This window comes from Ambystoma mexicanum, chromosome 6q (genome assembly GCF_040938575.1).
Source record: "Ambystoma mexicanum isolate Mex_15411 chromosome 6q, UKY_AmexF1_1, whole genome shotgun sequence".
NCBI classification, from domain to species: Eukaryota; Metazoa; Chordata; class Amphibia; order Caudata; family Ambystomatidae; genus Ambystoma; species Ambystoma mexicanum.
This window is the reverse complement of record NC_090937.1, coordinates 37,038,295-37,054,410: the sequence shown is the minus strand read 5'-3', so window position 1 is coordinate 37,054,410 and position 16,116 is coordinate 37,038,295. Positions and strand designations below refer to the sequence as shown.

Here is a 16,116-nt window from a genome sequence, read left to right as displayed (position 1 = left end):
CCCTACTTCTGATTCCTGGAGACGCAACTGCTCACATAAAGGTGGCACATTGCATCAACTGAAAACCAAAATTAATCTCATGCACTTGAAAAGGCATTCAACCTAATATGTATTGTGACAACAAATAAACACAATGGTTCAGGTGTCTCTCTTGCAGCATTAGGCCAGCAGGAGTATAGTTATCACGCCCGAGCCACTACAGCCTATAAATACACTGCTGGAGCCTATCACCTGCACATGGGTACTTTCTGGATTTGGCAGTGCACCACAGCTCACTTTGCAGCGAACTGATATGTGCAGAAGCACATCATACGGTGTGAGGGAAAAGCACAGCCTCGGATACAGCAGGAGGGGGATTAGGATGCTGACACCGGACACCCCTAAGCCATTACAGTAGATTCTCACAGACCTGAAACCGATAGCACTGTTCCACTGAACCAGAAACAGCATCAGGTTGTAATCGGATGTAATTCCAAGTGCAATCAGCCAGTGCAAATAAGTATCCCCTCTCCTAAAGCCGATGCCATTGCTGCATTCATGTGCTCCAGGTGCATTTCATCACTGTCATTATGTTGCAGGTAATGCCCCAGTCTGCCATCTCTGTGGTTCTGGGCCAGGTGCACAAAGCAAACATATAACTATCACTTACCTCAGACTAAGGGTCGCCAGAACACACAAAACAGAAGTCCAGTTTGTCACATTTGTTGTGACACAACAGTTTGTGTTGGCAGAATTCCTGAAAGACATAGGGGATTCAGCTAAAACTTAAAAGTGGTTATTGAACTAAAATGTGTGTAGATGTTGCACTTACAATTGTGCTAGGGCCTACCTAATGGGCCACCTGCTCCCCTCAGAAATCCCTAATCTAACACACAGTCATGTATTGCCAAGCTCGGTTCTTGACTCAAAACTCTCAGGGAGATAGGAACCAGCGTGTTTCTTGTATTCTCAGTCCCATGGATATCTACACGTTTTTTCCTTGGCTTCTCCGTCCCAGTTGTAAACCACGTTGCATAGTTCTTTAAGAACTCCCACAAGTATCTCCCCTTGCTTAGGCAGTGATACTCTCCCCCGCTGTTAACCATAGGTCGTCCTACTGAAGTAAGGTTTGCAACCATCAAAAGGTTTTCATGATTTCTTCATGGTTTTCTGGCTTCTGCTAGAGTCTGAGATGCAGCCATCAGTAGCCTTGCGACTATCTTCCATCCTTTAGTCCTGGACTCATTCAATCTCAGAGATTAAGTTGTCATGAGGCTGAGTTGGATCAATGAGAAGAGCCCACAGAAATTAGGTTTCAGCAGCTTGGGTTTATTGCAATGATTTCCAGAAGGAGACCAAATCAAAAGGCTAGAAAAGTAACTTAACCAGTTGGTTTTCCGGACCGTAACACGGGTCTCTGGGGTTGCAAGCGCCTCCAGTGTAGGTCTGATCATGCCTTTGTCACTTACAGTCTTGAAGGATTGAATGTCCCCACACTTCTTTCATGGCTTCTGTTGCTTGCAGCGACATGTACTTAAAGACTTCTCCTTGGATCCTGCAACATTCCCTTCTTCAGCTGTCACAGTCCCACAAATGCCCAATTCCACAAACTGGTTGATGGCAATGGGTGGAGCAGAATTTGGCAGAACAAAGCCCAGAGCTATTGAAATAGAAAGAACAATCAGGGCTTTCCTACAGTCTAAACTCTTACTCTTTCACCACCTCATTTTCTCTGGGTGATTTCACTAGTTCCCTATCACCCATCTTCGACTACCTTCCAGATGAATCACAATGATCTCATGACTAAAGGAACCATCTCTTTCTCTCTATTCCTTCATACTCCACCTCTCTCTTTCTTCCAACTCTTCTCTCACTTCGACCTCCTTCAGGTCTTACTACATCCTTGTTCGCCTATGTGTTCACTCACAACCCTCAGCTAGTGTGTCTCCCCCTCTTCATCCCCCGCAACATCTTGATCAACAAATTCTTCTTTTTCTGACTCCTTCCATCTGGTTTATCACCTTCTCTCGTCCTCAGGCTTATTCATTGATATCCTTCTAATCCTCCTATCACCCACCTTCCTCTGGACTTCCTCTGAAGTTCCTTCTTCCACCTTCAATTTCTTCTCCACATCCATCTCAATAATTTTTACTGCACTGGCACTATCTTGGTTCAGGGTCCTCAACACAACCTTCTTCTCTTTGACCGGCGCCTGCCATCCCTCATTAACTTCCTTGCCACACCTGTTGCTCCACAATCCACTCTTTCCGCCCCACCCCCTCTGACTGGTTTACCACACCCGTGTACCCCTATGCGGTACACCTTCAAAGGCAGAGATCTCCTTCATCTAGCGACACTTAATGCTTGCTCAGCCAACAAACATTGCGCCAACATCTGCCTCCTTCTTGAAGACGTTGACGTTGACATATTCGCTCTTAATGAGATGTGGTTCAATGCCAGCTCAGTCACTGATGTAGACTCCCTTCTCCCCGATGGCTACAAGATAATTTCCAAGCCCCACCCTAACTGTGCTGGCGGTGGGGTTGCTTTAATTTTCCCTGAGTGAGTCCCTTCTTCCCTTATACCTGCCCAGCCTTACTCCTCCTTTGAGATCCTGGTGTGCAAGTTTGTCTTCTCTCCCTCCTCCTCTCTGACCATTGCCACTAACTACAGGCCCCTTGGCTCTACCACCCTTTTCCTCTCTGAATGGGCCGATTTCTGCTCCTCTCTCCTCTCAACCACCTCTAAACTCATTCTCTTGGGCCATTCCAACACCCATCTGGACTCTTCCATCACTGCATTCACTATCTTCCATGATTTCTGCACATCGCTCTCCCTCTTCATAATCCCTTCTGATCCAATGCGCTCGACTGGACACACTCTTGATGCCATTATGCACTCTGATCTTTAACTCTGCTCCCCACTGGTCACCCCTCTCTCCTGGTCGGATCACTTTCTCCTCTCCTCCCACCCGGGTCCCTTCAGCCCTCTGACCGCACCGCCCGAGCTCTGCCAACCTCGTTTACGAACATCCATCGGATGAAATGAGTGTTAGCTGCTGCCTTCGCTTTCACTTCCATCCCCCCTCTCTGCCCACCACAGACTCTACCTCTGACCCTGTTCTCAGCAACCTCCAACTGGCCATTACTAACACTCTGGACATTCTTGCCCCAGTCATGAGGATCCAACTGAAACCGCCTCTAAGCAAAACATCTGGTATGAAGCGCATGTGCAGAGCGGCGGATCGGAAGTGCCAGTTCTCTGGCTCACACTCTGACAAACTGGCCTATCGCCTGCTCCAAAGACAATATAGACTTTCCATTCGTAACCAAGAAAAGGGCCCACATCCAGGCATGAGTCTCTGGTGCATCCAACAACTCGGCAGAACCCTCTAAAATCTGCAGAGAACTAGCTAATCCATCTGCAGTCTCCCCCTCACCACTCCCCTCTCAAGCCCTCTGCAATGTATTGGCCACACACTTCACTACTAAAACTCAGGACATCCTGAGCACCCTTGCGTCCCTCTCCTGACCCCTCCCCCACTCCCTTGCCATCTATGGCCTCCCATTCGCCTTCCTCCTCTCTTTCCTCCTTCTCCCCTGTCACACCTGATGAGGTCCCCATAGTTGTCCACTCCATGAAGGTCTCCTCCAGACAGGTTTCCTCCTGCCCTTCCAGAACCATTAAGGACAGCATTGGCTCTCTTGCCCCGGCACTTTCTGATTTCTGCAACCACTCCTTTGCCACTGATTATTTACCCTCCTCCCTCAAGCACTCTCTTGTGCGCCCTCACCTAAAAAAAACCTTCAGCAAACCCAACCTGCCCATCCAACTACCACCCTATCTCTATCACCCAACTCTTGGAGAAACTGGCCTTCCCCCAACTTACTTAACATACAGAATTTGTTGGTGGTCTCCACAACCATCAATCTGGATTCTGAGCATCCAGAGGCACGGAAACTGCTCTTCTGAACAAACGTGAAGAACTGCTCTAACGCTCCAGCTGTCTTCATTCTACTTGATCTCTCCTATACAGCTTCTCAATGAAGGGGACCCTTGCTCCAATTCGTTTACCAGCATCATTTTCCCATGCACCTTTATCCGCTTGACTTTAGGATGGTCCAATGGAAGGGGCCAGGCCTCTATAAGAATGGCAGACCGATTAGTTTCTATGTGGGTTTAAGGAGCCATCAAGCAAAACATGGAGAAGGATGGCGAAGGAAGAGGCAGGACCAAGGCAAGAGGCAGTTGTGCTGTTGGTGGCATAGGAAGACATGCTGGCAGGATCATGGTGCCACCTGAATTTGCTGGCTATAGTGCCATCTTGGTAGGATCCAGTTCCTGGTTCTCCTATCCCATAAGCATAGGGCCCCAGTTATGAGCTTCACAGGGTCATTCAAAGGTGTGCTTGACAGTCATGCCATTTAGGATCAATCAGCAGGTCCTGTCATTTGGATACGATGCCCTACAAGTTCTGCAGGACTACACAATGGAACCTCCAATTTCTCCCCTAAAACAGAGTGGACTTCAGAACGTCTACCGATTCATTCTAGCTTTGCACTTTGAAAACTGGATTCCTCAAGGATATTCTGCCACTCTTCCTTCCTCAAAAAATCCACTCAACCTTCAGGCTACAAGCATCATACCACCAGTTAGGACTATGGCACTCACCATCAGCTCTCATCAACACCACAATGTTCTCATTTGCTTCTCCCTCTACATCACTTATGAACAACCACACCTCTGCTATTAAGTAACAGACCTTTCATCATGAGGGTGTGGATGTAGAGCTGAGTTTCACAATGCAGAACTACCTTACATTGCATCACATCACATTGTGAGACTTTCGTTTTTACCTTTGATCACTAACCCTGTGTGAACTGTGAGTACTAGCAGGTGTTGTGTGTACAAGTGTCATGTAAATGGGCGCTGTAAGAGTTGTACATTTTCGAATGGCTTCATCAGAACTGCTGCATGGCTCACCAGATGACATGTCAGTGCTCGTTTTCTGGAACTAATCTTTGATTTATAGTTCTGGATTTCAAATGGATGAATCCAGGTGTACAGGTCCCAGAATGTGGACATGTGAATATGGACTGGAATGCCATCTTCCAAGTGGTAAAGGGCATGTTGACCTGTATTAGTCGGAGGTGTGTTTTTAACACTGATAGAGAGAAGGGATCCCGCACCAACCACCCACCTCCAAATGCCCTCCAGGCCACCATGGTCCAGTCTACTAGCTAAAGTATCTTCCTAGGGATGTAATACCCCAGGTGGCACATACCCCTTCCAGCGGCCTTCGCCTCTTCTTCTTCCTCCCACCACTTATGGATGTCTTTGATGGTCCTGAGTCAGAGTGGCCTGTGAACACCATATCATAATTAGCTGCCACACCTGGGGATTTTTGCAAAACTGTTTTTATGCTCTAGGCACTGAACAGATTGCGATGGTGAACTCCTGCTCACTAAACGTGATCTTTCTCAAGTGATCCTTACTTCTGGACTCACTCTACTCCTCTTTATTGACATCTTTGCTGAATGGCTCGTGGAAAGCTGTGATAAAGGATGAACTGAGCTTTGCAAAATGGCGGCCAGAGCAGCTTCTGCCTTCAAGCCGTGATGACAGTATTGTCTGCAAGTCGACCAGTGGAAACACTCTTTTTTTTTTTTATCAAAGTCCACTAGTGTTGAGAAACATTCTGAATTTATCTCCAGCTGTAACATTATTTTGATTACTATTACCAACAGAATGGCGGTAAAATGTAATTGTGCCAGACTACTCGAATTATAACTAATGGCAGTGGGACTAACACTGAGTATGCAATGAATCCAAAATCTAATGGATGTTGGAATACGGCCTAGGTCATCTGCCAACAGAACCATTATCTCCCCTGCCATTCCCTTCCCCCTTTTCATTCCCACCTCTGCTCCCAATCTGTTTGCCCTTCATGTAGCGCATCACCAACTTTCAATAAAATAAATGATGAGGCCATATCGTTTGAGTGACAGGAAATTGCTTACCTTATTTTATTTCTATTGTTTGCCTAATGACTTTAATTTGGGTTCTACGTACAATACTGTATGTTAGTAGGCGGTGCATGAGGAAATTCACTGGGGCTTTGTCTCTTTGCTACCTCTCAGCTGTTCTCGATACTCCTCCAGAACAGTAATTAAATTAATGCGGTTCTACATCTTTTATAACTAACCTGCCATGAGGATTTCCGGATGCTGACTGAAGCCATATTTCATCTGCAATGGACATGCAGTTTAAATGTGACCTATAGACCTACATTCATGTTTTTTACCTGCTCTCTCTCTCGCCCTCTTTCTCCCATCACAGATCATCAGTTTACTAAACGTCTTCACACCACAGAAATCTCTAGAGGAGTTTCAGGATGTGTAAGTAACCCACATGTTAATTAAGTTGTCTCTTTGTGTTATATAATATGAAGCCATTTTATCATAGAATGTTGCGGACCAGCCACGAGTGAGCAGGACATTAATTATAGCGTGGCAATGTACTAAGAAAATGGTGTTTCATGGTACAGGTTATACATTCATCTGCTCTTAAAGGGATGATTTAATTGATTCCACTGGTGTATGAAATCAAACATAGCTTCCAAAGCGAAAATAAATTGAGAAATTGCATTACGTGTGGATGGTGTATGCTGTGACATTGGATGGACGCTAACTAACCCCATCTGACCACACATGGCCAAATCATTGCAGATGAAGTGTTATGATTGTAGATCTGCTGAAATAGGTGCCCGAGGATGTAGCATTGTGTCAAAAATGAGTTAGAAAATGTAGAACTATTTTCTACTATTGGTTCCTTTTAACTTTTTATTATTATCTGCAATAAACAATCATGGGATGCAAAGTAAAGGGAAGACGACCCAGTACAGTCACTAATTACGCCATCTTTAATGATACATATGTATCCGTTAGATCCCAACTTTCAAGGAATCTTCTCTCTCTACCATTAGCAGCAAATCTACTTTTCTCAATTACGTGTCTGCATTAATTCTACTTACCTGCCAATAGGCGGGCTGATCCACTAATACCCAGTGCCTTGTGACTTGCAGCGTCTGTGCTGCTATAGCAACAGAGGTGATTTGTAGTGGAAATATCAGGTTTTACGTCACCAAGCCACCTGAGATCAGATATAGGTCTTGGTTGTTCTGCAATCTTTGTGACAATAGAATCCTCCCCAAATCTCTGTAAGACTGGACATGTTACAAACATGGGATCGAGCCATACACACCTCTCTCCTCCGGGCAGTACAAATAGCATGAATCACTCATTCAAAGATACCTGTGGTGTGTAATACAAACGAAACAGTTCACGACAGGGCTGAATTGTATATTTCATAGACCTCACCTCTCTGTGCATCTTTCACTACCAACTCCTGGGTCCACCTTTCAGCATCGTCCTTACAATCACTGCCAAGGTGCTGGTTGAGCTCTGCATATACGTTTGGAATACTAAGAAAGTGAGATTTATATTCAGCAATCCAGAGGATTCCAAGAGTTTTGAGGATATCTTTGCTATGTGAAACAGTCCTGTGCTTGGAGGTATTTATTATGACCCTTGGGGATGTTCACATCACTCCAACATTGGGCAATCGGTGGCCTTTAGGAGCTGTTATATCCCATAATTTCTCATATAACCCATAGAATATCCCCATGTTATTGACCACCAACATCCTTGAATATTGTCTGGTCGCCATTGGGCCCTCTGCCCTGCTATATTGGGCTGCTCATTCTTCTCTCTGCTTCCTTCATTGCTCCTCACCCTCTGCGCCTTCCCCATTGCAGTCTCTTATTGTGTCCACCCAGCCCGCTCCTCCTTAGGGCAACATCCATTGTGCCTTTTGTGGAATCCTTTATTCCAAACTCCTGCTTCCTTATGTATGTATAGTATGATTATTCATTATGTGAACAATGTTTTGGATTTCAACTCCCATGATCCGTTCAATATTCTAACAAGGGCTAATACATATGTGTGGCCACCTAATGAATAGCCATACATTTTAAGTGGGGTTTGATAACTGTGGCTCTCATAATTGACTATGTTGGCTAGGCTTGGTGGGAGTTGTAGTCCTACACCTCTGGAAAGCAAAAGGCTGCAGACCTAGGAGTGGCACCGGTCATACAAGCTTTAACAACCCCGCCATTGGGAAACACAGGGACTTATAGACCCGTATACCTTGTTAAACACCCTTATTATTATTTTTATTATCATGGTATTTATTGAGCACAGACCTAGCTTCAGATAGCAACAGATCACTTTACAATCATAGGGTGAAGAACTTAGCGAGGGAAGGAGATAAACAAGGGAGCAGGCAGCTAACACCAAGGGAGGGGGAGGGCGGGCAATTTGTCATCAAATGATCTAAAAGCAACCAAGGGAGGAAACAGGGGTGGGGGCAGATCACCCAGTCTCAGGTAGGGTGGGGAGTGTAAGTATAAAGTAATGTTTACAAATATAGGGAGGTGTGCCAGCATTTGCCATCAGCATTCCAATGAGAGGCTTCATATATTGGATTATTTTTTCATCTGGGATATTACCTAATAGTTGGCCGGCTATTCAATCCTAAAACTTAGAGGCACAGCAAACTGAGTTTTATGCAGATGACTTACTAATTGTCTGGACACTTTTTAATCAGCAATATCTTCAAGAACCTCCAAGGAATGTGATTAAAACCCTGGTGGTCATCAAGCAAGACCATCGCCATAGGTGGCTTTTGAACTTAACAGATATAAACAAGACAGATAGTGGTCCTGATATGTTAGGTAGGGCCCCCTTTCTCTGGAACAACCTTCCTTCAAGTTTGAGGAGTCACTCCTCTCTTGCATCGTTCAAGAAGGAACTGAAGACATATTTATTTGTCTGATTTTGGGAACATAAGGATGTTTCCAAATAGGGGATAGTGGATTAACCTGCTGAGGGGTCTTATGATCTTTCATCTCTAAGCCTGCCCTCTTTTGTGCTATATGTCTTTTTGTTTGTCAGCGCCTTTATGCCTAAGGGTCAATAGTGTGCTTAACAAATGTAATGTAATAATGTAATGTAAAACTATAGTTCTCCCTCTTATACATCTGTTCTGCTAATACCATGTCTGTAAACCAATGCTCCTCTCTATTCTATTTCCTAAGCATTTACTATGCACATTGGCATCATCGAATATTAAAGAGATTGGCCAAGAGAGGCACATTCACGTTCTAGGTTATTTTTACATTATAATACATGATAGTCACTATTGTGGTCTTTAATGTTTTATATAGTTCTCCTCTTAACCTGTCCTTTCCTGCAGCTTTCTGGTCTGAGCAACAATGCTTTATCAACTTCTTCCATGGCAAAGGGAGAGTGGAGATATTCATTGTGAAATTCGCATTGCTTTTCCAGAGAAGTCGTGTGAAGATATTTCTCCTCTGGCTGCACCATACTCCTTTACATCCTTCAGATAAGCTTGCATATAGAGCTGGCTTAATTAAGAAAGAGTATCTCCATCACCATAGAAATCTCTCTCATGCATATTATTTATGCAGCAGATCTTATGAATTACCTTGGCTTCTCTAACCTGGACAGCCAGTAAATTACTTATATAATTGCCATGTCTGCTTGTTTTCCAATGATTTAAGGAAGAAATTGTATGCATCTTCTGACCTCTGACCTTTAGCCCATCACTTTTGAACATTTAGTTTAGCGAGGATTGGTGCTGCATCATCTCACTTGGTCTTGGCTACCAAGGCATGGCCAATTTGTAGATAATGAACTTGTGGACTTGTGGTTTTAACCTCCTTCTCCCTTCTTTTGGTATGTGGTCCTGTAGTGTAGCTAAGAACGAGTATGCTTAGGGCAACATTCAGTGTCTTCCAACTCATACCTGTGATGCTGACAGGTTTTTTAACTGAGCACAGGCATGCACACAATTCTTTGTCAGCGAGAAAGGTCTGATTACACACCACCTTCATTTTGATTTTGTCTAAATTGCAACATTTGTATAACTGTTGAGTGATCAAACAGCGATTTAGGTCCAATATCTTCATTGCTTAAATTCCTTCATGGTTGAGCTGCCATAAAAAAGGCCTTTGCTAAAACACTAAAAAGTGAGGGAATGAGTGTAACATATCCTCCCTAATGTTACCATATCAATGTACCCTTCTTTTGCTGAGTCCAAAGATCTTTGGTATACATTAAATCAACATTCTTACTCATGTCGTTATTAATCTATATCTAAAATTAGAAATGAACCCTTAAGGTCCTTTTAATTGAGGTAACACATCATATGTAGGATGGAATGGAGAATAACTCTCACACTAAACAATAAGACCCACTGAGAAATCTGGCTAACGGTCTCTATGTTATTCTCAATTATCTAAAATAGGGAGTACAACGGACATCAATGGACATCGCACAGAATGAGCTTGACACATTTGATAAAAATCAACACTTTTATAGCAAAAACTCGTCATACGTGACGTCATACTACGTGGCAACCTAAAAAAATCTACATGGGATTGTGATAGGCTTAAGGGGAACATCGAATTTTACTTTCTATAAGGGATTGGATTGTGATTGGACCTCTATGTTCAGGTGGGCAACTCATGCCCTCCTTTTGTGCAAGTCATCTTCAACAGTTATTAGAAACATGGTACACTATTGGCTCTCAAACTACAAGGCCTTTCATCATGTGGCCTCCTACAATTGGTTGGCACGCTTGTACCCTTCTGCAACATTCGATTCTATAGCAGTATGTAAACTGGTACCCCAGGTGCTTGTGGTCGAACTTGACTGTACCTTACCACCCAATTGGCCCCATCTCTCTCATTGCTCATGCCGTCTGCCATTCAGATTGCCTTTTAACCTGGCCTTGTAGTTGCTTCTCGTCTCTGGGGATATAAGGGAGTGTGAGCATATTCTTATCAATGTTCAGGTCTGCATGCCCACTTCTATTTTCATCCTGGACTCACGTAATCAGAGACTGAATCGACCCATTTTATAGCAGTTAATTGTCTTGAATAAAGGAACTTGGCATCTATGGTGTTCTCTCTTTGCAACTTAACAAGTGATACCTCAGCATTCTCACATTTGCTGTTCTTCAAGGACTGATAACCAGTTTTGGCTGCCTTAACATTTGACACCAGGCCAATCAGATTTCCTTTGGTCCATCTTCAAGCTTTGGCTTATTTCTTTCCTGCGACACACACAGCTATCAATCCTCCTTTCTCCATGGGTTGAGCTTACCAAAACTATGACATTGAATGTCCAGAATTCTATATACCTGTATATACTAGCGGCACTGCAGTCTATAGCCAGACTTTACGATTAGTTAGTCTACTTGCGTTACGGCATCTGTACAGTTATAAAATGACTTGTCATTTCTTCAGTGCTTATCACACTTGCAATCTTCATTCCGAACTTGAACATCTTCTTAATTCTTTACTTTGCCATCAGATTCCATAAGATTGATACCTTTTCTTCTTCGGTCATTCTTCTCAGTGTGTCACGCTCATTTCTTGTGACATCACCAGCCTCTCCTTTTTACATTTTCAGACTTCTTCAGGGTTTTCCCTCAGGAGACCATCATCTCTTCGGGGATACATCATATAAGGCTTTCTCAGTGGATACCTTGTCTCAAAAGCTCTTCATGTAATAGGCACCATTACTAGAGTTGCACATGTCGCAATTTCCGGTTGCCAACATATAGGCAAAATAGGGCCGTCTTCCTGTATAGGAATTCAACTGCTCCTCTACAGAAGTATCAAAGTTAGGCATATGATAGCAACAGACTTTCAATACTTCTCCAATTGTCAAGTTTTAATGTCAGACCACCAAATAATGTCACTGTTAGATCCATATTCTGCGCAGTCTGCCAATTCCACCATACCACTGACTACCTGGACTCGAACCTGGGTTCTGCAGAGGTCACCCCAAAGAAAGAGCGCTTACATCAATACTCCTTTACGGTGGTTCACCACTGCCGTCTGACATCTATACTCATTATCCTTGTTCTCTCATTTGCATTTTACATAGTTAACCATTGCTTCCTCCTTTCTTAAAACTATCCACCTCTTATATTTCTGGGAAACATCTTCACTTGGTTGGCTCCCTACCTGTCCTATTTCTCCTTTTTATTTGCTAGAACATCAGCCTTCATCCACCCACCCAGAAGAGGGCATGCACGAATCAGCCCTTGCTTCTATTCTCTTCACACTGTTCAAATTCTCTTCAATTTCATTTCCCCTGTAGATTCTAATATCATCTATTTGCTGGTAATGCTCAACTCTTCATCCCCTTCCTCTCTGTCACCTACGAGCAGCCCTCTCACATCACTAACTGTATATGTAATATCTATCTCTGGATGGTTCTGCTTTGCTTCATTCTCAACACACTTAAAAAGGAAGTGATATTTATCTCAGGCTCCAATTCTATGCCCCTTATCCATTTTTTCTATAATCTTTCATTTGACTCCCTTAAACCATTCACATAAATTTGCAATCTAGGTGTTCTCTTTGAGCGGGATCTGAAGTGACAGCACATCATCCCCTCCAAAGCCACAGCTGCCAAGCATACCCTTCTAAATATGGGATTTCCACTCATCCTCTTACTCGGCTTGATGAGGTGTTGACCTTTGCTACCCATGCTCTCTACAACCTCCTACAACCCTTGCTCACATTTGTGTACCAGCCTTGCAGAGGTTGACTATTCAAGCAAAATCACTTCTTGTTCAAAATCCTTCATGTGTTTACATACACTGTGAGAAACCTGAAGGTGTCTCCCTGACTAGTCGTCAAGGATCTGTCATCCAGGTGGCCAAGGCACGGCCATCGCTATTGGATCCAGTTCCTGGGGGTGGGCAAGTGAGCGAGGACCACCTGGATGGGGTTCCTCGGGGAGTGGGAGTGGGACACTGACGGGTGAGATGTGGTATTTCCATTCTTATAACAACTTTTCCCCATCCTACAACGTAGGCTATTCAAACACTCTACCCCTCCTTTTCCGCCACACAAACACTTTCACACACCATGAAAAACAATGGACTAACACCAGAGCCATGTACCTCACATGTCTCAACGCAAGGGTCAGGCAAAGTCAGGCAATATAACACACACCTGATGGCCCTTTCCCTTCCCCACAGCGATAAAAGGTGGAGCACTAGAGCACACGATGAGCAAGGCAGACCGCATGACGAGATAGCTATCCAAGCATGGCAGTTCAGGAAGAAGATAAAGGCAGCAGGAATTGGGAGGGTGACAAGGAGAGAAGCAACCTTGCCCTTTCTGACCCAGACCACAAAGCCTCTGTAGAAGGAAACATAAGACCGCAAACAACAGACAGCGTATTTGCAGCAGATGTCAACGGTACACGGAGCATACATATGCTGATAAGCAGGACCGAGAGAGAAACCTGTTACTGTGGTACTATCCTTGACTCCAGATACAAGAAAGCCAAGCGGTTCATCCTAGCTGGTGAGTCCAGGGGAGAGCCGATAAGATACCAAACTACGTGGAACGAAAGTTGCAAAGTGGAAAATTAAGGAATGTTCAAAGAACTGTTAAGATTAAGGGGGAAAAACTTCTGCAGAGGAGTCCGGCTCTCTCTTGGGTGCTCACACAAGAGACTCTGGTTGATCCTGCATTTGTTGAAACTACCGAATTCGAGAAGGCCTTGGGAGAGCCGCAAGGAAATGTTCAAAGTGGTCATACAGGGGACTAGCAAAATCCTCTATGCATTCGAAAGTCTTTGACCGACAAACCATTGGAAAGCTAAGGGAGATGAATCCCGCTTAGTGAGAAAAGAGAAAGAACATTGTGATGACAAGAGTGAATCCGACGGATGGATGTCCATATTGCATTGTTTAAAAGACATTAAAACTTGTGAATGTAACAGTTGAGATTGTTTGGAAAAAGCCGTAATGGAACCGACGGAGGGAGGCTAACATTTGAGAGGGGTCTGAGCCCATAAGAGGGGAATCCAGGGGTGGAAATTCATCACTCAAAGACAAGTGAATGCCGTAGTGAACCCTACGGAGGGAGGCAAACATGAGAAGGCTGTTAGAGCTTCCTTGGTGCTGGGAGCATGTAATGAACAGCCCTGAGCTGCCTGTTGCTCAAAAAGAGTTCACTTGAAGTGGACTTACCATTCTATTGCCTAAAGTAATCCGGTGATTGGAAGGCACTTTGTTTGAAGTCTGGCTTCCATAGCGACCAGTATTTTATTTATTTACATTTTTGTACCGCGCCACATGCCCGTGGGCCTCATGGCACACATGAAACAGGACAATACAGACTACAAGCAAAAGAATCACGACCAGGAATGAGCAAGAGAGAAGAGTAGCACATTAGCCAGGACTAATATTGAAGAGGTGAGTCTTGATGGCTTTTTTGAATGAGGAACAGTCCTTAGTAAGACGAATGGAGTTCCAGAGAAGAGATGCCTGAACATCAAAACTTGTACAGCCAAAACGCACCAGTTTGAATCTTGGTTGGATGAATGCGGGTGCTGCAGATGACTGAAGATTTCTGGTGGGTATCTTACTCCTGTTACAGTCAGATAAATAGGTCAGACATGACAAGGACAGGCATTTACGAGCCAGTATTAGGATTTTGTGTGTGATCCTTTGTTTCACGGGGAGCCAATGTAGGGCTCATCTGAACATGGAGACATGAGTACGACGAAAAAGATCAAACGTTGTGCGTACTGCTTTATTTTGCGTGACTTAAAGGGCTTGAGTGTTAAGAGCGGTGGTGCCGGCCAACAGACTGTTGCAATAATCAAGCCTGGAATTGATTAAGGCAGTTGAGCAGAGTGCAATTTTCAGTGGTGATAAAGGGAAGAATGTAGTGAATACGTTTGGTGATAAAGCCACATGTAGCCCGGATGTAGGATGCATAAGGCTTCATGGATAATTCCTCATCGAAAAAATTACTCCTAACGTATTGACCTTCTTGGAGACTGGGAAAATATGACCCGCAATCAAAAAACTTGAGTAATCAGATGTAAGCTTACATCGATCAGCTTTGGTGGCTATGATCATAAGTTCAGTCTTCGTACAATTGAAGGCCAGAGAGTTATAGGCCATCCAATTCTCTATGGCGTTATAGATGGTATTAAGGGCCCAGGGGTCCAGCTTGTAATGCCCGCTGAGTTGGAGAACAACCTGGGTATCATCAGCGTAGTTGGTTTATTGGACTCCCAGGCTGTTCAACAAATCCAGCAGAGGTCGGATATAGATATTGAATAGAAGCGGGGACAGACATGAGACCTGGGGAATGCCACAATTTTGTAAAATGGGAGACAAGTGTTCATTCCCGATGCAAATCCGTACAGTACGTGGTCCCAATAATGAGGCGATCCAGTTGGATGCTAAGGTCAAACAATTGACGACCTCTCTGAGCCTGGTCACAAGTAGTCCATAATCGACAAGATCGAAGGCTACAGAGAGGTCCAAGAGCATCAGCAGTGGAGGATGAACTTTGTCTGACATGCCAGCCAGATTGGACTTAAGGTCAAGCATGGCAGTCTCTGTACCATGCTGTGCTCAATAGCCAGACTGTCGTGTACCTAGGATTTTACATTCTTCAACATGGGCCTGGAGTTGAATATATGCCAGTTTATCTAGGATTTGAATATAGCAGGTAATTTGGTTATGGGCCTATAGTTATCTGTAATTAGCAGGTCTAGGTTGTCTTTTTTGCAACAGTGGTGTTACCCAGGCAGTTTTAAGGGAAGATGGAACAATGCCCTCATCAAAGGAGAAGTTAATAAGCTTAGTAAGCCAGGGAATGAGTAAATCAAGAGAGTCTTTTAAGATGTTAGTGGGACAATCATCTCCTGGGCTTTAAGGCCATGTACAACCTTCCACACTTCTCCCTCCTGTCTAAAGGAAAAAGATGGAGTGTAGTTAACATCATCAGTGGATATGTTGGATGTATGTTCTGATAAAACAGGATCATGAGAATTGAGAATGTTTTTGATGTTTTCCTTATGGGCTGCAATTTTAGACGTGACGATATTATGGACTTCTTATTAAGAACACGATTGGTAGATGGGGAATCTTCGAATTCAGCTAGAATTTTGAAAAGTTCACCAACATTCGACTGAGCATTGATTATTCTTTTGCTGTAGTAGG

The 16,116-nt window shown here is 44.0% G+C and overlaps 1 protein-coding gene across 15 annotated transcripts in view; it reads left to right on the top strand.

The window, feature by feature from the left end:
• MAPK10 (mitogen-activated protein kinase 10) overlaps nucleotides 1–16,116 on the top strand; it is a 928,972-nt gene that overhangs the window by 552,550 nt on the left and 360,306 nt on the right. For all 15 annotated transcript variants that reach the window (XM_069630429.1, XM_069630427.1, XM_069630418.1 and 12 more), the window contains exon 6: nucleotides 6,319–6,377. In XM_069630429.1, the coding sequence (XP_069486530.1) occupies nucleotides 6,319–6,377 (59 nt within the window). The remainder of the gene's footprint in view (nucleotides 1–6,318; nucleotides 6,378–16,116) is intronic.